Source organism: Paroedura picta, chromosome 2 (assembly GCF_049243985.1).
Source record: "Paroedura picta isolate Pp20150507F chromosome 2, Ppicta_v3.0, whole genome shotgun sequence".
NCBI lineage: Eukaryota > Metazoa > Chordata > Lepidosauria > Squamata > Gekkonidae > Paroedura > Paroedura picta.
The window spans coordinates 113,548,887-113,574,033 of NC_135370.1; the positions used below are offsets into that span (position 1 = coordinate 113,548,887).

At 40.7% G+C, this 25,147-nt stretch overlaps 1 protein-coding gene and 2 long non-coding RNA genes across 4 annotated transcripts in view; 2 read left to right on the forward strand and 1 right to left on the reverse strand.

Annotated features, from left to right (window-relative positions):
• CAT (catalase) overlaps positions 1-25,147 on the forward strand; it is a 65,570-nt gene that overhangs the window by 17,358 nt on the left and 23,065 nt on the right. Inside the window, exon 1 of one of the 2 annotated variants that reach the window (XM_077322139.1) lies at positions 23,230-23,405. The exons of the other annotated variant lie outside the window; for it this stretch is intronic. Coding sequence (XP_077178254.1) covers positions 23,358-23,405 — 48 coding nt within the window. The 5' untranslated portion in view covers positions 23,230-23,357. Of the gene's footprint in view, positions 1-23,229; positions 23,406-25,147 lie in introns of those variants that run through there. 2 annotated transcript variants of the gene reach the window in all.
• On the reverse strand, positions 1,154-23,282 carry LOC143830150 (uncharacterized). Its single transcript, XR_013228364.1, has 4 exons — positions 22,787-23,282; positions 7,711-7,848; positions 3,565-3,661; positions 1,154-1,240 (listed from the first exon to the last, which is right to left on the reverse strand). It is a non-coding gene; the product is annotated as an uncharacterized LOC143830150 (long non-coding RNA).
• On the forward strand, positions 1,246-15,923 carry LOC143830149 (uncharacterized). Its single transcript, XR_013228363.1, has 3 exons — positions 1,246-1,260; positions 13,139-13,323; positions 15,380-15,923. It is a non-coding gene; the product is annotated as an uncharacterized LOC143830149 (long non-coding RNA).

Consider the following 25,147-nt stretch of genomic DNA (forward strand, 5'->3'; position numbering starts at 1 on the left):
GGCCGCAGCCAGAAGGCTTCTAGCAGGCAAGGAGGGAGGGTGGGAGCTGGAGGAAGAGGGCCAATCAGGGTGGACCTGGATGGACAGGGCCCTGTATTCCTCCCAGGAGGCTTTCCCAAATATATAAGGGAGCAAAATAGTGTCAAGGATATTACTAAGCCCTTTATAACTCAAAACAAATCATACCAAAGTATGCCAATGTCATCATAGAATGTTCACTTATACAGAGAAACTCTGTAGATTTTTTGTTAATTTCACACAAATGTTAATAAATACATCCTCACAAAACATGTTTTGAAGTCTTGTAACAAGAATTGAAAGGACTAATAAAAGATCGAATCTTGTAACTGCTTTGTTTCCCTTAAATGATGAAATGCAATAAATTGATTTTTAGTTGAGACTTTGATCTCCACTTTTGTTTATATGATCTTTGTATGATTATAAAATCAGAGTCCAGTAGCACCTTTAAGAGCTTTAAGAGCAACAAAGATTTATTCAAGGTGTGAGCTTTTGAGTGGAAGCACTCTTCCTTCACTCAAAAGCTCACACCTTGAATAAATCTTTGTTGGTCTTAAAGGTGCTACTGGACTCTGGTTCTATTGTTACTTCAGACCAACACAGCTACCCATTTGAATCTATTTATAAGATCACAATATTTCTATGTTAACTTTGTCAAAATAGTGAAATGTCATGTCTTGTCCTGGATCTTATTCCGTTGTTTTCTAATCTTATAAATCCACCTTGAGGCTCAGCATGAAAGGCATACAGTAAATAACTAGGAATTCCAAAATTCTGGAAAACCCTCTTGAACAATTAAAAAACAGAGTACCTTATTTGCAACCTAGTAACATTTTAGCTTTATTAAACTTCATATATATCATATTGTGTGTCCCCCAATATCTATTTATAAAAATAATTTTGATGCCAAGTAACTGAAATGTTCTGAGGATCTAGTGTAACCTTCCCTGCATTGGCATACAGAAAAGACCAGAAAATTTTAATGCACACCTGGGACTTGATTGCAAGATTTATTGGCCACACGTCTTGAAATACTGCTGGAAAGGACTGATAAACAACAGTGTCAACAACCATAAAGACTTTGAGGAGGAGCCTGTGAGTTCAGCTTTCCGACGGGCAGCTCTTGCAACTGCTCTGACCCGTTGTAGCAGTGCTGATAATTGTTGCATAACTGTTGGTTTGCTTGATCTTCATGCCCCAGATGTGCCCAGAGTTTATTAGTCTGTGTGTTTGGAAGGGATGGTAAGTTTCATTAGCACCCATTAAATATCAGTTTATTAAAAAGTATAAGGGCATTGCCACTACCTGTAGTACCGGCTTTCTATAGGAAGCATTTGTTTTCCCTGCGTTTATTTTGGATGCTTGCTATATTTAGTGTTTGGTAAATCAGATTATATAATGTACTCTTCTTGTGTTCTTCCCACCTTGGATTCTAAATTGATGATGACAATGGGGCCTTAAATATGTTATGTTAAATAAAATAGGATGGCTTTCCAGCTATATAATTCTAAAGGAAAAAAAGCCAGTATTAGCTTCAAAAAACCCAAACACAAATGAATAAATTTGGCATTTCTGGAAATATAAAATAAATTTGTCTAAGACTGCCAATACTTTTCATGTTTTGCACATTCTTCAATTAAGAGGACAAGTAATGGAATAGAACTAAGGGTTCCATATGGAAGAAAATATATTCGGAAATATTTTCTGGGATTATAGAATAATAAACATGCAGTACCCTAGGTAGTAATATTTAGCCTGGTTAAATAAAAATCTGGAGCTGCCACAGAAATTTACATTAAAGTATATGTGTTTTTGAAGAAAAGATCTTTACTCAAATATGAGTGGGGAAACTATAATTTAAAAGATGTAGTTTCTCTATTAAAGGCAATTCCTGTTTTTAAAAATCTGTGAGCAGAGCTCACAATAAAATGTTAGAATTGCAATATGCACCAAATAGAACATAAGCAATAGAATTTTCAGAACAACCAGCGAAAGAATGTAAGAAAAACGAGGTGAAAAGCTAAAATCTCCCCTAGTAGAACATCTGGTTTATAGCTGGTTTATGTCTCAAACAGCATACTAAAATAGTTCTAGAACTGTTGCCATCCATGTTTCCGGTGAGTTGGGCACTAGACCACAGAAAAAACTGCACACCCGTTTTGTTGGCTAGTGGTAGATTATCCCCGACCAGTTATAATCTGGAAGATTAAACTAGGTGTGAGAAAAAAATAAGATGAAGAGGTGGTCAGATTTGTTTTTTCCAGTTGAAAGCCACATCCTGCCATCTCAAAAATTTCTTAGCCTAAATGATAAATTGATATGGGCACAATTAGATATCAGGGTTGCTAGCTCTCCTGTGTGTTGTGGAACAACACCCCCCCCCCAAAAAAAAATAACCCTAGGAGCCACCAATCCCCAGCTGCCACATTGTGAGGCAGGAGGAAAATGCTAAGAAAATGGCTGTTGCTCCAACAGTGTGACATTGCTTTTTGGTGTGATCCTGAAATGGTATAATTGCATTAGAACTCTACTGAAACTCTGAAGTGCTGCCAATTTGTCTCCATCCTTAAGATTCCTGTGGGTTGCCAGTGCTCATAGTTGCTAGTTTAACACTTACTAGCCATTTTGTGTTGAAGGAGAAAAACACATCATTTTTCAATATATTATACCTTATTTAAGTAACAAGTCTTACAGCTTATTTTTCTAAGTCACCTAAGCCTTTCCTCATGATTTATAATCACTTACAATATTTTTAAAAAGAATTGATTTAAAAGCAAAAATGAAATAGCAAACCCCAAATTTCTTCCCTATCCCATCTCTAAAAGAAGGCTGCATATTCAGAATCCCTCAGAAAGTGCTGACAAACAGGCTGGCTTTACAGCACTTCCTTAAGGTCTCCAAAGATGGCCAACCCCCCTCACCTCTTTAGGGATTCCACCGTGCTAAAGCCACAATGGAAAAGGCCTGAGTTCCGGTCGATGCTACCGGGACCTCACAAAGTGGGGAAAGAGCCAATAGATGGCTGTCTGATGACCATAGTTGTTGTATAGGGACATACATAAGGTAATTCCAGATATGTCAGTCCCAAGCGATGAAGGGCTTTAAAGGTCATAACCAGCAACTTGAACTTAGCTAAGAAACAGCCTGGCAGCTAATGTAGCCATTTCAAAATGCTTTTGGTTGCTAGCCTCTGGCAATAGTTGAGTTGCTGCATTCTGGACCAGTTGTAGTTTATGGGTTGTCTTTGAGGGTGGACCCATACATAAGAGAATTTTCTAGTCTGGTCCCTGAATTTCTCCATTGTTCTCTGCACAGTTCCTTGATTTACTGCAGGTGCAGGGTACCTCCCACACTGGCAAATATTCAGCAAGGTTGCCCATCCATGCCAGTTAATTATGCTCACTTAGTTCACCAGTGGATCTTATATGGGGGGGGGGGGCTCACTGTCAGCTGGAAGATTTCATAGACTCTGTTCAGTGATTTGTTGAGGTCAGAGCACTATGGCTTGCAGTTTTCTATGAAGTAGTTAGTGAGAAGAGGTGTTACCTATCTTGCTGTCTTCACCTTTTCCTTTCTGTGCCTCTGTTCTGCCAAGAAGACATCTGGGTAATGCTCAAGGACTCTGCTTCCCGAACAAATTATGCTGTGTTAGGACAGTAAAAGGTAGCAAGTTAGCTTGTTTTTCTGTGCATTTTTACTGCCATTGAACTATATGCTTTGTTTTTAAATCTTTTTCTTGAATTTCTTCAATAAAACTCAGTTTTGCTTTACTGGTGCATGTCACTTGGAGAGTTTCTGAGTCTAAACCCAGGCACAGCTTGGTTATGTTACTGCACTAGAGCAGGGTCTCCCCTAATATCTATGTGCAGTGTGCTGCAGTAATCCAATTACATGGTTACAGAAGCATGGATCAGCATGGCCAGACTGGCTGAGCTTAGTTAGATTTCTATACCATCCATTTCTTTGCAGCTCTGGGCGGTTTACATTGAACATTATGAGAGAGTAGGCAAATCAAATGGAGTTAATGATGTTCCTGAGACTGTAAACTGCTACTACCTACTAGGGGCAATTGCATGACTGTGATACTGGATTCTGTGCGAATTGTGCAGGCACTCCTGTGCTCTTTCATAGGTTCATGGTGTCACTTAAGTGGGCCCAGCTTTTACAAAAACCTGTGAGTTGGATCCCATGACTCTCTTCCTCAATGTTGGATCTTATAAGAAGAAGAAGAGTTGGTTTTTATATGCTGCTTTTCTCTACCCTGAGGAGTCTCAAAGTGGCTTACATTCAGCTTCCCTTTCCTTTCCCCACAACAGACACCCTGTGAGGTGGGTGAGGCTGAGAGAGCCTTGATATTACTGCTTGGTCAGAACAGCTTTATCAGTGCTGTGACAAACCCAAGGTCACCCAGCTGGCTGCGTGTGGGGGAGCGGGGAATCAAACTTGGCTCGCCAGATTAGAAGTCCTCACTCCTAACCACTACACCAAGCTTGATGCCCTTTCCATTTTTTCTCCAACAGAAAAATACTTCCTTTGAGAATGGAAGACTTTCCTTCATCCCTGAAGTAATTTGTCATTGGAGGAAGGTGTTGGACTCAGTTACACCTTAACATTTTATATGTGTTTGTGATGGACACAGGCTGCCATAATGTAGCTGCAAGTTCCCTACAGAGCTACATTTAGAAGTACCATAGGGCCCCAGTTTGGATCAGGATTGTGTCAAGGGTAGAGGAAGAGGTCTGACTTTCATATGCACCATTTTCTTGACCCAAAGCAACACCAGAGGATAGTGTTTGTGCCATCAAGGGACTGCCAGCATTTGGTGTATGTGCAGGTTAGGAAAACATCCTGGAGGAAGGCAAGAATCCATCCCCCCTGCCCCATGATCCCAATCTGGATTAGGCCCCTGCAGCATTAACAAATGGAGTTCTACTAGAAATTTACAGATATAGTATGGCTGCTAGCCTTCGTGGTGTGCTAATATAAAATATCTTGTCTAGTTTGACGCTTAGCAGAAGAGAGTCAGAGGATCTCCACACATCTCCATTCTGGCAACTACATTCTCCCTCTTCTTCTATTAGGACTGGCAGGGGATGCGGGTTGGTAGGGTTGCCAAATTTAGATTGAGAAACCCCTGGAGATTTGGGGATGAGAGCTAGGAAAGACCAAGATCTCAGTGGGAAGCTGGCTTCCCTATATCTTGTTGAAATTTCAGGCATTAAGTAACTGAATATCCAGCATTCATGGCCATTTTAGTGATTTCAGTAAGGCTGTAAACCAGTGCCTTCAGCCTTTACCATTTAGAGGCTTCTTGTTTTGGAATACACCTTTGGAATATACATCTAAAGAAATAATGTCTGTTTTTTCATTAATACTCTGGCTTTCTGTCCGAGACTCAAGATGTATTACAAAATAGTTTTAAAAATCAGACAGAATAAAATATCCAATAAACAAGGCAAAAGTCATATGAATACAGAATGCAAAAGAAAACAATGCAAACCAAAAGGTCTTAAGTATATTGTATTTTATTTATGCAAGCCATGGCTAGCCCTGCTTAGTTTCCAAGGTTTGGTGGGATCAGGCTTGCCTGGGGTATCCAGGTCGGGGCCTAGAATTAAGCAAGGCAGAAAGCCAGTGACAAGGTAAAAGACAATGCAATAAACACTGCAATACAGAAATGGAATAATAAACTAATAGAATAATGTATGAACTCCTGTGCTTTATATGAAGCTTATCTGTTACCAAAGGAATCTTACTGTTATTGAGACCGAAGCGAAGACTGTTGAGGATTTACTTTAAAATTGCTTGAGAGAGGAGTTGATAGTGTCCTGTTCCTGAGTCTAACAGATGGTGATTGCAGTTTATCAGCTCTGACACTATGATGATATAGGATTAAATAGAGGCAATGTTGCCCCATCATGTTTTCCAAACGTTGTGACTTTTGCAGAGGTGGAGTGGATCATGCTTAAATATACACAGCTGCTCTAATTTAAAATATATAAAGGATATAATTTTTTGTATCTAGTTAATAGGTCTATAGCCATGCTAACAGAAGCCATCTAGATTTGTCACCCAGAACCATTCAGGATTCCTGTACTGTGTTCTTGTTATTGCCTCTGCAAATATCTCCAAACACCATCGGAGTCCATCTGTAGTTTTTGAATCTGTGTAAGCTTTTAAAGGAATCTTATGCCCTTGGGAGAAGCAGAAACCCTTACCCTGCCTTAGAATTTGAGAAATAGCACCATTCTTAAACTCTGCAGTATTCAGTTGTTTTGATTACAATCATGTAGGAGGGGTAATTATGAATTCTCAGCCATATCCATGTTTCTCTTGTGATGCTTATCTCTCAATGTAAATATCAAATTACTCCCCAATAAGCACCAGTTTTCTTGATCTTTAATAAGCCTGTCCTTACTGTGTGTACTTTGATGTCTGGTTGTCTGTTTATTAAAAGAACAGTTTAATGAGGGGGAAAACAACTTTCATAATGGTAAAACAAAATGGTATTAAAAAGCCCCAAAGATCATGAAAGATGGTGAAGCATCACATGAAAGATTAATATTTTCCAGCAATAATTTTTTAAAAGCAAAAACACTGATCCTTATGGTTTGAGAAGCCTGTGTTCATTTCAAAAAGGCTGGTGCTATACATTTGAACAAATACTTCTCTACAAATTGGTGTAACAAAGAAACTGAACTGTGAGTTGGAAAGCTCCTTGTTTGTAGTTTTCCCTCTGCCATTCCTTCAATAGATGGTTTTCAGCAAGCCACAATAGTCCCACATAGCAAGGAGTGGGAGTATCTGCTTTGGCATTGTCTCCTGTTTCAGCCAAGTAATGCTGACCCCATTCCCCATCTACACATATTTACCTCTCATGAACATAGTGCCTGTGTATATGTAAATTAAGAAATTCCTTCCCCAGGGAAATTTGTCTGTCCCCTGTAGCGTTGTATTCCACCAGCAGATTAAGATTTCTGTTCATTTGATGTTTCCTGATTGACTCTCATTCCTATTCATGCGTTTTGTGTGTGTGTGTTTACCTCTTTGAGCATAAAAATGTCTATATGAATAAACAGAGTTAGGATCCTGTGACTGGGAGTGCTGCTGTATACAACAGTGCAAACTCTTCAGAGTTGGAATAATGCATATAAGTATCCTTGAAATATTCCTTACCAACAATTACCTTTCATAGATAATATACTAGCTTCAAATCCCGTTCCTAAGAATGGGCCTTGAAAGGGCCCCCTCCCCTGGGCCCTGGTCAGGCTGCTTAAGGTGGCTTTGGGACACAGCTCGCAGCCGGATCAAGTGTGGTGGACGGGGACTGGCTAGCTTGTTAGCAGGTCCAGCCTAACAGGCCAGGAGGCACTTGCTAGCAAGCCCAGCCTAGCAGGCCAAGAGGCCCTAGTTAGCAAGCCCTCCACCACAACCCTTTGCCCAGGGCCCTCTTCCCATACCTGCTGCTGGCTTCAGGCCCTGAGGCATGTCTGAGAGCAAAGAGGCTAGAGTCCAGGGACAGAGGGCAAGAGTTGCATGGCCAATGATTGGTCCTATTCCAACTTGGACAACCGGACACGTTCCACCCACCAGGCTGTTTCACATATATAAAGGAACCGTGGATAAGGATGTGTGCATGTTATAGTTTACACCAGAATAGTATCAATAAAATAAAATACAGTATATACCTACCAAGATAAGGATGTCTAAAATCTGTGCAAGAGACATATCCTCAGTGAAAGAGTCCAGGTGATAGGAAATCACTGCTAGTATAGGTTCTCTGTTATAATGTAAACCGCCCTGAGCCTCCGGGGAAGGCGGTATAGAAGTCTGATAAATAAATAAATAAATAAAATAAATAGTATAGTGTCAAAAGAATGTCTAAGGTGTGACAAACACATTAATTCTAGTTTTAATATATTTTCATGAGAGCCAGAGTGATATGTTGGTTAAAGTGTACATTTAGGATTAAGGATCACTGGGCTGTCATGAGGATAAAAAGAAGAGAGAGGTGAACATTGTAAACTGATTTGGGTCCACACCGGGGAGAAAGACAGGTTATAAGTGAAGTAAAATGTTGTTTGTACTGCTGGTTCGAAACTACTTGCAACAACCATCAGCAAGCTGCCTAAATTCCTGTCCAGTAAAATGTTTCAGCAATAGGTGAGTATATTGGTGGCAGGCAGTTGAAACTCTTAATGTGCATTCAGAAAGATAAAGGCTGAGATGAGTTTGTGCAAGAACTTGCATAGCTGGCTGGTATCTGTGTTATAATATTATGGCTGACACACTGATAATTGTATGTGGCGGGAATTAGGGAGAAGATATTTTGATCCACTCTTATTACACTTTAAAGCTATAATTCCACAGACATACCCAGTGAGCCTCCGTGACATTGGTAGCATTAAGATGTCATAATCATGCACCAATTACTCTGTTCATTTTAGTGTAAGCTATAAAAGACCAGTAAATTTTATATGCAATGATGGTACTTATAGGAATATCATGTTCCCTGAATATGACAATGTTATATAAACGCACATAGTATTTCTGTAACAACAAAATATCATGAAAGAGCAGAGCAGACAGTACAATTGTCTTGTGAAAAGAATTAAAATGTTGAATTACAGTTACTGTTTATGCATGTTGCTTTCATTGAGGGAAAAAAACAGTAAAATATTTTATTTAATGTGGGTTTGATGCTAATCCTTAGTCTTCCTTGACAGCAGATTTCCCCTTTCCCAGTTTTAAGAAGGGAGGCATTACCTGCAAACAGAGGTGGATTAATTCACATGGGTAGCCTTGTTGGTCTGAAGCAGCAGAACAAAAGTTGAGTGCAGTGGCACCTTTAAGATCAACAGAGTTTTATTCAAGGTATAAGCTTTTGTGTGCACACTTTATGGCACTTGAGTTTTAAATTGTACAGAGAATCTTCTAATGCAGCCATGGATACATCTCACATTTACTACTACTAGCACTTTCAGGTGTTCAAATTGATTCACATACATTATCTCACTAATCTTTGCCAGCCCATAAAGTAAATCACTATCAGTGCCATCCTACGCAGAGTTACACCCTTTTAAGCCTGTGGCTTCAATGGGCTTAGAAGGGTGTAACAGTCTCTAGGGTTAAACTGATTATCTCTGTGTTGATAGATATGTGTGCTCATTTTGGCTGCCTAAAAAAGCACCCAATGTACAAAGTCCATCTGAGTGCTTGGATGGCTAGGGCATTGTTTCCTTAAGCAAATGTTTACACATTTTTTTTAGCTCAGTTAAAGACTGAGGTGACAGAATTTTAGAATGTACTGATAGTGAAATATTTGGATCCTGAATGAGGGGTTCTTAATCCAGTATTCACACTGAGGCAGTGAAAAATTTCAGAGACAACTTTATTGTGGCATAGCCAAAGCATGGTTTCTAACTGCAAATGCTGCAAAAGGATTCTTCTACCTTCTCCATAATACCTTACATTTATGTTCCAGTTTTTATCCTCTACTTCCATTCCACCAGTAACATAGCATGGCAACTCAGTACATCCAGTCATCTGCAGAAGTTTGTTAGCATAGTTAATAGTGTATTGCACATGTCTATAAATATTTTCCCACATTCTTGCAGTCTTTATCTACTGATAGAACTGTGCCCAGTCAGCTAAATGCACTTCTGAAACTTAGGGCACGGGACTTCTTTCTTAAGCATGCAGAACAAGTTGCATTATAAAATGGCATTAGTCAAGCTAAAGGATAATTTTTCCTTCAGTACCATTTCAGCCAGCCAGAAGGATACTACATTTTTAATTAGTCCCCCAAGTAAAAACCACTCTGATGTGCTAGCGTACATGCAAGATTTTTTACAAATATAACATTTTAAAATTTCCTCATCTGCAGTGTGAAGTTGTACAGGTCAAATCCTGTATAAAATGTATCTTGTTTCAGATTGTTACTACTGTAATGTAGTCTGGAGACATGTACGGTCGATTTCTGTGTCCTGTTCTAAAACTCCCTTCCTAGATAGCTAAATCTGGCATTTTTTTCCAAAAGAAGCACTTGGAGGCCATCGGGACATGTTTAAGGGCATGACAAAGTTTCCCAGTAGCACCTGACAAGAAATGCATGTAGAAGAAGAAGCCTTGGTTTTTATATTCCACTTTTGTAGGAGTTTCAGCGTAGATTATAATTGTATTCCCTTCCTCTTCCCACAATAGATAACCTGTGAGACAGGTGAGGCTGGGAGAGCTCTAAGGGAAACTGCTTTATGAGAACAGTTTGTAGCAGGACTGTGACTAGTGCAAGGTCACACAGCTGTCTGCATGTAGAGGAATGGGGAATCAAATCTGGCTTTGCTGATTACAAGCTGCAGCTCTTAAAGACCACACCGAGCTTTACAAATTGTCATTGCTTTAAAGAGATGCAGCAAGAGCACAGGCAGAAGAAATTGTTGCAGGAGGATGGCGTAAGTCTTTTTTGACTTGCTCATTGACTATTATGGGATCGTTTCCCTTTAAATTTGGACCTTCTGGCCAATGGGAGCTCAGAGCAATCCAAGGAGGGAGACACTCAGGTGTTTCCTACATGGAGAGAGGATTGTGTGGTTAATAAGGTTTGCAGTCTGAGAAGAGATGAATGCTTTTGTCTTCTCTGTGTGTGTATGGGAGGGGGATGGCTTTTTTTAGTGACTTTAAATGCTTTTAAAATATGGTTCTGCTTATGCCTGTATTAATTCGTTCACATCCTTGGTGGGCTTTGCTGGGGCAGAATGGGGATGTACTAAAACTAGGAACAGCAATTGCCACAGAGAATACAAGATTGCCCATAGGGAATAGTGGAAAGCACGCTTGCCATTAAGGAATAATTGAGAGAACATTTCTACCTTGATGCATGGGGAGGACAGCAACCTCAATGCAGTCCTATGTCACAGAGTGCACCCTTCAAGTTCACAGCATCCACTTTCTTGCAGGGAACACACACAAGGGCCTCAACACATGGGGAGGAGGACACACCATTTAGTGGAGTATAACAATATGTGCTCCCCCTTCCAAAGCAGCCAATTACACCACCGGAAGATCCCCAGTCCTTTTATCCAGGGGGATTCACCTCTAGGTACAGATTACCTGTAATTCTAGGGGATTCCCAGGCCCCACCTCGAGACTGACATCCCCACTGCACTGCCTATTCCAAACTCCAGACGTCACTCCACAAAACTCACAAAGGCCCATAAACTAGTGCCTTTTGCCATTCACCCATCCAGCTGTCAGTATCAGCTCTAATGTGGGTTGGTTCCACTGCCTGGAAAGAATTTTAAAATAATCACATGTGAAAATAATGGCAGTAAAGTAGACTTCATTTGTACTCTTAAGAGCCATAATACTAGTAAACGTCTTAGCAACCTTACAAAAATCACTGTAATAAAATATCATTAAAAACAAAAGAACAAAGCGATAGATTTAAAAGTGGAAATTAACTGGTAACTGAACGTCTTAATATCAAATGCTACTGCTGAGTTTAGCATGTCAGCAGTTCTTTCACCATTCAGAGCACAGAACTTACTCATGTATCCTGTTTCCAAGTGCTAATTTGACTGTTTGGAAGATGTTGCAACATAGATAACCTGACTCAAGCAGCCTGTACTCTGGCAACATTAATAACTGTTGTTCTACTAACCGTCTTTTAGGGACTGAATTCTAATCTGTTTTATGGACAGTCCTGACACATTTATGTGTTTGAACATTACAGAAGCCATTTACCATTTGACTAAACAGGATTATGGCTGGATATGTAACAAACCTGTAATTTACACCTTTTAATGCCACAAAAACCTGGTTGGAGTGTAGTGGCTAAGAGAATCAGATTAGTACCTGAAAGGTCAAGGCCAAGGTTTGATCTTCACTTGTGCCATGAAAGCCTCCTGGGTGACCTTGGGCTACTCACACACTCTCAGCTTAACCTACATCCCAGGGTTGTTGTGAGGATAAACTGGAGGAGAGGAGAAGGCTGTAAGCTGCTTTAAGTCCCCTTTGGGGAGAAAGATGGGATACAAATTATAATTGAATAAAACACATGGACTTTTGCAATATTGTAACATTTTGTTCAGTGTTTCTCCAGCTGGGATCCAGGAACTGCTGAGGACCTATGAAGTACAGGATATGTTTCACAGAAATGAAAAAGAGAGAATTTTGACAAGACAATGCATTTGATTTTCCTATCAGACTTTTTTCTACTCCATTATATATAATTAGGTCAAAATTGTGTATAAAGACATAGGTTTGTAGGTGTTGCATATAGTTTGGGCTTAATTGCATTCTCAGTGTTATTGTAAAACAAAGAGGTCTTTGAGAGAGAGATATTAATATGGTTCAAAAATGCACTTTCACAAAATAATAATTGCTATAAATATCTGTTCCTTTGTTGAAACACCGCATAAACTGAAAGGCTCTCTACAGAATGTAGGTCAGCTCTGAAAACAATATGGAGTTCTTGGCTACTCTTGAGAACAACAACACCTATAATTACATTTAGAATTTTCTAAGTATTCTTCAATAGAGAAAACACTTTGTTTTTCTCATGTTCAATATTCTGCATAACTAGGGCTTAAAGGGTAGAGTTTTTTTATACAAGTTACGCAATATTTTGCAGCTTACATGTACAAAAAACAGATTAGTCTCAAAAATGACTCTAATAAAGATGTCCATAATATTTACAATGTATTACTAGTGTGCATGAAAATCTAATAATTATACAGCAACAGGCATTTGAAATGCCATATGATGAGCGATTACTGCTTATCCTGTGCTAGTGTAGGTATTAGGGTGTACTGAATAGACAGGATGGAATTGAAGGCCGGAATAGTTACCTAATTAACTTTTGTCTCCTCTTATTGTTACTGAAATGCTGTCAACCATAATAGTCAGTTGGAACTGATACCACATATCTAAATGTTTTAAATTTGATGCTCATTTAGTTTGAAAATGGGATCTTTAAATTTTCAGTCATTAGTTGCAGATTTAGCAAAAATTGCTGCAACAGGTGAATAAGATTTACGGCCAGTGAGCAGTGAATATTCTACTATAGGGTATATTCTGGTATACGGCTTCTCCTAGGTATGACTGCCCTCTGTGCTTTCAGGAGGATGGTTGGATTCAGAAGTGCTTGCAAACTACCAGTGACGACACCCCCACCCTCCTGTGAACAGCCTACTCTAGCAGTATCATGCCAGCATTTACTAGTATGGAAGACTGACTACTGTCTTTGAGGATTTGTTAGGATAATTCCTGTGGAGGGCAGTCTGCCTTCTGGTATTTCTTTATGAGGTAAGAGTGACCCCCCACCCACCCCATGTTGTGCTTCACATGCTCTGGTTCAAAAAGATTAAGAGCTGCTGAGAGATTCAGAATGAGCACAGTCACTCTCACCCTGTGAAGGAAACTATCCAGGGAATCCAGGGCCGTTTCAGCCCCAAATACCAATTAGAGGCCAAACTGATATACATCACAACCCTTAAGACTTTAATCACAACCAGTTGATAAAGCAGGGCAGGGAAGCCCACATCCTGATTTTGTCATTCTTTTTGACTACTCATTCTGACCATCATGTTTAATTCTCCTAATAAGACAGTAGCTTCAAAAAGAGGTGAAAGGTGGGCAGGCTAAACAGAAATGGGGAAATCGTAAGATCAGTAAGCTATTTGGAATCACTTTGCAAGGCTGATATTGTGGAACAAGGTTCTAAACATCACTGCTTACAATGTAGCATCACTACATTATAGTAGTTATATGTTATTTTGCAAGAGAAGAAGTGACTGGCATGTTATGGGATACAGAGGCCCAGACTAGTTGGGGGAAGTACTTAATACAGATGACAACAGAGTACAGGATTGTTCAAGACAATCTCGTATGTTCAGAGGACTACTGCTGTGTATGTATAAACCAAACACAGATGATTCTTGCCTCTGTCATAATATGGAGAGTTTGTGGTAAATGTATTGGTATCACAGTGAAGTTCTCCAGGAAGGTATAAGGTTGATATACGTGTTATGCTTGAAAGAAAAAAACTCAATGCAGTCTTACCCTCAATTAAAAGCCAGTTGGTTAAAATGCACATTCAGCAATGTGGAATTCCACATGTTTGTAATGTCATTATATCCTCTTATCCTACTTGGTGCTCAAAAATATATATCTGAAGTAAATGACATGAGAAAACATAATTCCTAGGTTTTTTAATTCAGCAAATTAAAACTTCAATGTAGATTACTCAGCATTTTTTATAACAAGTATTTCTTTTTTTTGGAGTGTGACTACAAATGGCAGCTAAGAAGCATAATATGATAGTAAAACTAGCCATTATATAGGAAAATGCATAGTCCTGTCATGCACTTGCCAATATTTTTTCCACAATTATGGGAATATTGGGAATCAAAAGATCATTTGCTTTGATTCTTCCTGGAAAATTCCCCCCCCCCCCCAATTTGTCTACTGTTCTGTCTCCTGCCCCTAACCCAGGGAGGACATCTGTAGGAACAAGTTAAGCGGGTAGGGAGAAGGCTTACCCCCCTACTAATTTATTCAGACCTGCGAATATCCTTCAATGAATTAGGCCATCAAATTGGCAGGCAATTTAGGTTATAGCTCTTACAGTTCCCTTTGCCACATAACATATATAGACAATCTTGTCAAGATTAGCAGTGAGGAGATTCCCAGAAGTCAGGATTTGGTCTCTGTCTGCTCTTGGAAATTCAGTCCAAAGAGCTGGCTTCAAAGCTATGAGCTATGATAGAGCATAACCACGGGATCAATGAAGGAATGGGTATATCCTTCCATCTTTTTACCAGGTTGCAAGATCATCAAGTATGCTCCTGTGACACTTAGTGTGTTATAAGGACTTGCTATAGAAAATATTTCTAAGTGCTAATCTAGCTCCTTAGATCACACCATTAGAGGAAGCTTTCTAAGATTTGCAGGTGCTTCTCCAAACAACTCGTGTCACTAAAGGTGCTTTCAGGACAGGACCTATTCCACAGACACTGGATAATGTACTTTCAATGCTCTTTAGAAGCAGATTTTCCTGTTTGGTATAGGAAAATCCAGCTGCAAAAGCACATTGAAAGTACATTATCCAACATGTGCAGAATGAACCTGGCTGCCTAAATCAGTTTAGCTTCTGATGCCAGACTGAAGATCCCCACTCCCTTATTTCAAACGCTTTAAAGGGCAAGCATCAGTTTCCCTTTTTTAATGAAGGGTTGGGCTTTAAAAAAAATCTTCTGTGTTTTATGGTTAGTACATTTCTGAACCATGGCAGATTATTGTTTGAAATATCTATAGTGCTTTGAAAGTGTCCTTTAATTTTCCCATCTACTTTTCTTGGCAGGTTTCCACTATATTGCAATTCAGCAAGGCAAAGATCAAGAGAGAAAGAAATTGACCCATCAGTTAATGATTTAAAAAGCACCATTTCTATATAGCAGAAAGTGTTTAAAAATGGTGTGTGTGTGTGTTGGGGGGATGTTGTTGGAAAATGTGGTGCAATTTGAAAATGTGGTGCAATTTGCTTTATTTGCTTTTTGAAAGGAAACAATCCCACCATGCTTAGTAAATAATATGGGCAGAAATTGATTTGAATTGAGAATGTCAACTGAGTGAAAGCTCTCTTAAAACAGAACTGTTTCCAAATGCTAATTTAGGTTTCTAGATTGCATTTGCACAAAAACAATATCTTCTTCCCCTTGCAAAGTTTTTGCAAGTGTTATACACACTTTTACTGGTGGATTTATAAAAGTTCTAAGAAGTTCCTAGAGGCCTTAAAACTATAAGAACCATACAGCACACGTATGCAATCATACCTTTATAATCATCTAGCTTTGTATGTTTATTCAAATAATGTAAGAATTAATTCATTAAACTCAGTTCAGAAATGTTGTGTTATTTTTCTTCTCATTTGTTAGCAAGATGGTTATAAGTTACCATGAGATCTGGTGAGAAAGGCAAATTATAAATGACAAAGCCATCATGCTTAGTAATATTACAGTTTCTACTCATCATAATTCCAATGCTAAATTCATTTGGCAGAGCTGAGAAGTAGGAATGCCTGCGGCCAGAAAATTTGTATGGGGGGAGTTACAAATGAGTACAGTGGTGGTATGCACATCATTATTTTCTTTATTATGAATGTGCTGTTATGTAGCACAAAGGGATCATAAATAGAAGGTTAAACAATAATCCATTTTGTTTAAAAACAAATATCTACTTCCTTAATTTACAGATGATGAACAGAATCTTCTAAATGCATGAAGATCTCCACCCCCATATTGTCCCACTTCCATTTTCCTATGTTGCAGTGTGCCAAATGGGAATCTATCCACTAATATATCACCAAAAAGTGTCTGTTTCTTCCTCTGAACATGAAATGAGGTTTTGCTAACAGAGATCACAGAAAAAGAAGGTGTATTTTTGGGGGGTGGATGGCCCCTTTGATTCACACCACCTTCATCTTTCATTGAACACACACACAGACCCAAACCCTGCTCTGGTTTCACGCCACATAACTTCCTATAAGAACTTAAAGATACCAAATAGACAGGCTGGAATGCAAGAGGGTTGCCAATGTTTAGGTAGTGCCTGGATTTCTCCCAGAATTACAAATGACCACCAGCCTAGAGAGGTCATTTCCCCTGGAGAAAATTACTACTTCAGAGGACAGACTCTGATATTATATTTGATTAATGTCCTTCCCCCCCCCACCTCCACCCCCCAAATCTCCAGGAATTTCCCAACATGGAGTTGGCAAACCTAGCATATATTTGCACACACACTTTTCCTTTGCAACTACAGCCTTTCTGGCATGCAAAAGGAGGGCAGCTTTTTTGCTTCAAGCAGATGGGAAGAGAAGATGGGGAAGATTCCCCCTACAGATACAGAGATTGACCCCCCCTCACCCGCCACACACACCCTTATCCCTGTTAAAAGAGAAAGCAGAATTGTTGCCAGCACCAATTCATTATCACCATTTTACAGAGATTTTTAAATGCAGTGATGCTCCAATTCATTGTGGACGTGGTACATAACTCTGTTCCCGCACCCCAAGTGTTTTCAAAATACCTGCATGATCATGAATTTGCTAGTGAAAGGGAAAACACTGTCATTGACTCCCTATGATTCCAGCCACCTTTGGATGCTCGCCACCTGGGGTTAAAATATAGCCCTCCTCAAAGCTTCTACCTTAATGTGCTACAATGCAACAGTTCAGAGGAATCCATGATTGGCAGGAACTAGGAAGCAGAGCCAAGTCAACTACATTGTTCAGGAAGAAGTTCAAAGAAAAAGGCTAGGAAGGAGGCAAGAAGAAGGCATGAGACTTTGTCCCTCATTGGCACAGCTTAAGATGGAGGAAGGAAGAGAGAAGGAGAAACTCTCATTGGCACAGCCTGGGAGGGAAGAAGGAAGGAGAAACTGTCACACATAGGCAAAGCTAGGGAGGGAACCAGGAGGAGGGAATGAAATGCCCTCACAAGAAGATTTGTGCCAGATTTCACAACCCGTAGTTTGGACTGCAGGGGCATAACCAATGATTGATGGGGCCATGCCTCTTTGTGCGCCTCTGTGGCTATGGGCCTGTCTGAAGGTTTCAGTGAAAGAACACATATGGCAGCATGTACTATGATATGTGTAAGGCTATTCTACAGAGATATATTTTCTTTTAGTTATACTTAAGAATAGAAAGTATAGATCATTATTATTCATAATTATTTACTAACTGGCATCAAAGCCCATTGATGGCACAGTGTTCGAGGGCAAAGGGGGAATGGACACCCTGCCCCTGGCATTTGGAGAGGCGGCCTGTGGGCTGTGGAAAGCAACCCCCACCCCTGCCGCCCGTGCCACGGAGAACTGGCCCTTGGCCGGCGAAGGCCTCTTATCTTGATCTTCCTCACGAAAAGAACTGTTGGAGACAGACTGTTTTCACAGGGCAATCGGGGGTGATTTGTCTGTGGTTGCAAGTAATATGATCTTGTGGCTTGGGCATTTGTTTTCTCCCCCATCCAAGACTTGCCCTTTGCTTAGCTTCCCCCCACACACACACACACATACACACCGTTCCAAAGCTTCAGTGGAGTCTATGCAGATTCCACCCGACCTTCAGGGAGGCTACTCTAGAGTAAGTGCTTGGGGTGGGGATGGCTGTGCAGATCAGTTCTCCCACTACCTGTGCAAAAGCGTGCAAGCACACTCCCAAAGAGGAGATAATTGAAATCTTACAAAGCAAGAGAAAGTGTAAAGGATAGTACGGGAGCGGAAGGAAATTAGGATTTGCTTCAAACGTTGTATTCTCTGTGTTCCCAGTTGAGTTAGATGAAGGGACGGTGGACCCCCCCCCCCGGCTGGCTCCTTCCCAGTGCCTTTGCGGGCTGCAGGGAGGTTTAACCTCCCCCTGCTCCCTCAAACCGGGAGCGGCCCTGTGGACCACAAAGCCCTGTCGCTGCATCTCTCCTCCTGGGCGCAAATGGAGGCCGCAGCCACAAGGCTTCTAGCAGGCAAGGAGGGAGGGTGGGAGCTGGAGGGGGATGGCCAATCAGGGTGGACCTGGACGGACAGGGCCCTCGACAGTCTCCTCCCAGGAGGCTGTTTCACAAATATAAGGGAGTAAAATAGTGTTAAGGATGTATTAATGAAATTTTATTTCCATGCCTAAACTCCAGAGAATTACATAAGAATAACAAAAGAAATACTAAGTGTTCTCATTGCCCTAGCATATATTTGGCACCTGCTTTCCGTATCACTGACATGGTTTATGCATTTTAGAAGACTTAATACTGTTTCAGCATCTTCATGTATAAGGTTTACTGGAATAATAAGTTATATATATTAGAGCTCAAAAATTACTTATAATTTGCTAGGAACTTTAGGCCAAACTTCCACAATTTGTGACCCATCAACCTGAATGCAGCCTACCAGCCATGCATGGTGCAGTAATCCATTAAGAGTATCATTTTCACATCTCTTCTTCTTGCATTTTTATTCAGGCAGATGAACTAGGTGGGTTGTTAAATGCTTCTTTAAGCAGGCCTGACTGATAAATATATGATCATGGATAATCTCAGTATCTGAAGGCACCTTGTGCTGTTAGAATGAGAAGGTAGAATGAGAAGGTAGTGTTTAGAAATGTTTTAAATAAACAAGAAGTATATTTACCAACCCTTCTTTCAAGTACCTGGTTATTTATTTCATTTGGGCCCATTATGCACGGCCGCCGAAACAGCAATTTTGGGTCACATGGAAAACGCGGAGGGGTAAGAAGCGAAGCAAATCGCTTATGCATGGGACGAGATGCAACGGCGGCAAAACCCAGAGTAACCAATTATGCATGCAGCGACCCCGGTCATCCGAAAGCTGTGCTTTCTTCCTCGTTTCGCTAACGCGGCTTTTTTGGCGGCCTGCACTGAATCTGCGGCCGGTTGCAGCCAGCTCCGTGCATTATCAGTGATTTTAGTCACCACCATTCGACCTCAAATGTGCGCTATCCCCCCTGTGCATAATGCGCCTTAGTTATTCCAGTTCTCCATAGGAGCTGGTCACTCAAGATTCAGGTATAATTAACAAAGAATTATCAGTTTCCCAGTAGTCCTGCCAATTTACATCAGAGTTCATAGAATTTGTTTTCAAAAGTTGAGAGGATTAGCATACAGTTTCATTTTACATAGATCTTTAGATATCATCAGTGCTTCACAAAGCCAAAAGTAATGCTATAGAATCCCATACATAACCTGTGAAGAAGTAGATTTGCCACTCTTTGGAGAATAGAGCAGGCCTTGGGATATTTGTGCTCTGGATAGCTAAGACCTTTGCAAATAAATTTTTGACTCATACTTTCCCAGGAGCAATATTGGGAAGAGAGAATGTGTACAGACAATGGAAGTATGAAAGCCTGCCCAGGGGGTGGGGATTACACACACTACCTAGTAGTGTTTTACATATTTCAAGTGGCTTAATTTACTACCTATGTTTTGAAATATTAATGTAGTAGCAGGAACAAACCATTGTCTTTTCATAGCAAAAATGATGGACAGAGCTATTTTGGATATTGAATTATGGGGTAAGTACAAATGTCCATAGACCTGCCCAATTCAGACACTGCAGCATACCAGTTTACACTAATCATAGTTTAGGATGTGTGGTTTAAATTTCCAAATGTACTACAGGCAAACAAGTTTAGAACTGCTTGTTGTTTTTCCCTCTCAGCAGGGGAAAGGCAACTTGTGTGTGACATGTATACTGAACTGAAACCTTTTGAAGCAAAACTAAACATTTTTGTGGAACAAGTTAGTGAAGGTAACTTTTCAAACTTCATGCTGCAATTGACTAAATTTGAGAAGGATGGGAATGTACAATTCAATTTTGAAAAGCACATCAAAGCTTTGGACCTAGTGCAGGTGGAATTTCAGAATAGATTCACTGATTGCCATAAGCTTGGAAAGGAAAGAAGAATGCTTCAGAATCCATTTGAAGTAGCACCAGAAGATGCAAGTAACTTTTTTCAGATGGAACTAATTGATTTGCAAACCAGTGATAATCTCGGAGACATTTACAAAAAAAATAGATTTATGTTGTAGTCTACCTGATATATTTATCAACCTAAAGAAATTTGCTGCAGCTATGTTCACAGTCTTAGGTACCACATACATCTGTGTACAAACCTTTTCCAAGATGAAAATTGTGAAATCAAAGTGTAGGTCATGGCTTACAGATGAACATTTACATGACATTTTAAGAGTGTCTGTCACAAACTTTGACTTGGACATTAGTGCCTTGGCTAACAGAAAACAGCCACAGAAATCACACCGACTGGGTAAGCATGTATAGCTAAATAAAAGGTTCCACAGTAAAACATTGTTCCAAAATGGATTGCATTAAAGTTAACATTTCTTCATTTACCCTTGAATGTTTACTTCAGAGCCAGTTTGGTGTAGTGGTTAGGAGTGCGGACTTCTAATCTGGCATGCCGGGTTCGATTCTGCGCTCCCCCACATGCAACCAGCTGGGTGACCTTGGGCTCGCCACGGCACTGATAAAACTGTTCTGACTGTTCTGGGTGTGTGTGGAAGATTAATCCATAAGCAGGACATTGATGGTTTTAAAATTTTAAAACAACAACAACAATTATTATAGGAATTGAGCACTGTGTACATCTTCGGCTTTCCAACTTGGTGTAGTGGTTAGGAGCGTGGACTTCTAATCTGGCTAGCTGGGTTTGATTCCCTGTTCCTACTCAACATGTGACCAGCTGGGTGACCTTAGGCTCGCCACAGCCCTGATAAGGCTGTTCTGACCAAGCAGTAATATCAGGGCTCTCTCAGCCTCACCTACCTCACAGGGTGTCTGTTGTGGGGAGAGGAAAGGGAAGGTGACTGTAAACCGCTTTGAGCCTACTTCGGGTAGGGAAAAGCGGCATATAAGAACCATCTCTTCTTCTTCTTCTTTTGATCTAAATAAGTAAGTTAATAATTTTGTTGATTAAGATGTGGACGTCTTTAGGCACCGAGTATGCTAATGCAGCCCCCATGTGCCAAAAGGTTGGGTACAAAGGTTGTAAACAAATCTGTTCTATTTTTAAATGTTCCAATTAAGAATGAAGTCTTGAACAACAGAGGTAGTTTGAGTAAATACACTCTATTGGACCTTTGATACTGCTGAGCAAAGGGCAATAGGTATTTGAAGGATTATTCTTAGTCATGCAATGTAGTGGGAAGGGACAAAGGTTGGTAATGTCTAACTGCTTGTTATTCCTCAGGAGTTATTCATCCAATTTCTCAGCTACTATTTAAGGGTTATATGAGACTGTCTGAGAGACTACACACAAATCTGAATTAATCCATTATCATTATACTGTTAGCCCTAGATGTATCTTCATTCTGGAAGTTCACTGGTATAGGATCTGTGAGTGTTGAAAGGTTTTCACCCCTTTGCCTCTCAACTTTACAGTCTAGCAGTAGTTTTTTTATCATAGTGGCTAGAAATTTCAGGCTGCTGTGACAATTGTCTCTTGATAAACTTATCACCCTTTAAGTTGCATCTGAAATTATTATAAACTGTTCCAAAATCTTCAGTGGTTAATTACAAACTGCTTCAAGTTATATATTTCTTCCACATAAATTCAACATAGGAAAAGGCTGAAAGCTATAATTTGATTTAGGGGAATGAAGTATGATGATAATGGAGGGCAGAAAGCCCTAGAAGATTTGGCCTTTATTTTTAAGAGGTTTTCTCCTTGTGTTCTTCTGCCTGCCATATCTTTCCGATTTTTCAGGATGTGCCATCCCAAACTGAAACCACACATAATTTGAGCCCAATGGTGTCTTTAAGACCAACAAAGATTTATTCAAGGCGTGAGCAGGCACACGTCCTCAGGGATCATAAGAGTACAAATATAGGGAGAAAATAAATTAGTAGCAAATAAGTTTCTCCTTATATCTGTACTCTTAAGTGTGCATGCCCATGAAAGCTCAGATCTTGAATAAATCTTTGTTGGGCTTAAAGGCACCATTGGACTCAAATTCTGTTGTACTACTTCAGGCCAACAGGGCTATCCACTTGAATGAAACCACATATGGCTGTGATAACAGTATTTTTCTTGAACCTTCTTATGCACCTACTTTAGGGAGTAAGCCCAACTGAAATCCCACTGAAAGGTATGTTTGCTTTTTTAAAAGAACGTTTAAGGAGCCACTTTTGAACTTATACAGTAGCATCAAGTAAGCGCTAAATCGAGAAATATAAAACAAACCTTAAAGCTGGGCTTTGTGCCTATGCCTTACAAACGGAACCCCTGACAGTGCTAGCCTTAAGCAGGTGTATCCACTGGGACTTTGGCTTTCACTGTAAATGCCTGTTTCTTAGTGAAGAAAGGGCTGTTCTTCCGGGCTCGACAAAAGCTGGATAAATTCACATATGAAGTCCTAACGAGTAAGCGCCCCCTAAACTGAAAACGTTAACAGCAAGGGGCGGGGGGGGGGCAGTTAGCTGGCTGGTCCCTTCGTTCCTGCAGCTTCTCCCGCCGCCTCCGATCTTTTCCCGTTAGGCTCTGAGAGCGTCTTGCCGGGCGAAGCTCTTCTTCGCTGGCGGCTGTCCTGTTTCACGCGGCGAAAGTCAGTCGACAGACACGCCTCATAGCCACTAGGCATTGCCGAGGAGCGGGGCGAACGAGCCATTGGCCAGCGAGGAAGGGGCGGGTCCGCGGGGGAGCTTGCCTTATATTCTCCACAGCCCGTCGAAGCCGGGCGGAGGAGCGCAGTTGGCTCGTCGGGAGTTCTGGCCGTTTCTCTCTCGCGGCTGGACTCTTGGGGGGCTCTGCCAAAATGGCCGACGATCAGCTGAAGCGGTGGCAACAGCAGCGGGGCGCACAGGTACCTAGACGCCCCCCGGCCCCGGACTTTGAGTGGCGCTAAGCGTGCCGGAGAGCCGCCGCCGAGCTCGTACTTGTTTTGGTTCCCTCCATCCGCGCGTGAAGAGGTGCCGTTAGAGCGCCTTTCTGCGGCCGCGCCCCTCCTTTCCCTTGGGGCTGACACATGAGCCGTTGACCCCGAGACGGTCTCCTGGCCCTCCAGAGTGATTTTCCATCGTCGCCTTGGGAGAGGGGGATGCTGCTTGTGGGAGCATCGGCGGCCAGCATGCTTGGGGTGGTGGAGGCCATGTCTCTGTGGGTGCCGAGTGCCTGTTGAGGTCGAGTACCCAAACACAAAGGAGGATAATAAGGCTGCTGCAGCCTTGAAAGCTGTGCAGGAGAGAGAACTCTGACAAGCAGTTTTTCCCTGACAAGCAATTGTGCCCTGCAATGCTGAATGTGCTTCTCTTGCTTTTAAAATGCTTTATTTTAATGCAGTTCAGTGGAACTTAATTTTTTTTGTACAGTCCATGACAGACAAGGACTTGTTAATTTCCAAGAAGCTCTTATCTGTCTTGGGCAGTACAAAAAAACAAGGTTCCACTGCCATGGGAGCTCTTGTAATTTTGGCTGTAGAAGATGAACAGAGTTACTTTCTGGAGTATGCTGCAGGTGGATAGCTTTGTTTAAATTGGAGCAAAGTGCAGATGAAAAAAATAGTAGTGGAAATGAGTGGGTAGAGCATCAAGTGGTCTTAGTTTATGCTGTTGATTGTGCTTTCAGAATCACACAGCTGAAAGCATCCAGTCCAACCCCCCACCTTCTAGGGGACTTAAAAATAACACATACCTGACAGGTGCTCATCCAATTTCCTCTTTAAAACTTCCAATGGAGGAGATTCCACCACCCTCCACTTCTAGCTATGGAGCATTTGAGAACTTTGAAAGGAAATGATACTTTCCCCTTCGGAACAGTATTGCATGCCTTTGTTCCTTTTAGGCTGGCAAATCAAGACTTTGCTGACAGATGTGTTTACATGAGTCAAGCATGCAGTAGTCTACCGCAAGGATGTTAAGTAGTGTAGAAATGCTGGAAGATTTGTTCTTAGGAGGAATGCTTTACTGGGTGATATTAATGGGGAGTATATGAAAGTGAGATGAAATGCAGTCTATGGTGCAAAAGGGAAAAGTAGAGCAGTATAAAGTTACTTTAGTAGGAGTTTACTGAAGTAGTAAGGGAAAGCCACTGAGGCAAAGGTTTCTTACCAGTAGAAAAAAAAGATGTGCTACTATTTATAGAATCTACATGGAAGTTAAACTGATGATTTTGAACCTTGAATATTGAAACTAAAATTTGGGACATAAACATTAAATACGACCTCTATTCCAAAATGTTGTTTGGAGAACTGGAAGTAAGATGAAGAATTGTTTGGGTCTCTGTGATACAGTGTAGAAGCCTTTAACATCTGTTTACCGGCCGCAACAATGATGTTAAGGTACATATGCAACAATCCCTCTTTCAAGCTTCTTCCAACTATGAAAAAGGGATGGCAGAAATGCAGTGAAGTTAGTATTTTCCTTAAGTTTAACATATTACAATCAAGGCTTACCAGTAAATCTGACACTTAAATATTAAATTAATATTGTTATGTGACTTGTCCTCATAACTGCATATAGCTAAGCATATTTCCTTTAACTGTTTGGAAAAGCTGAGGACCACAAGTTGACTACCCCTGATCTAACTGGCTGCATTTGGAGAAATCGA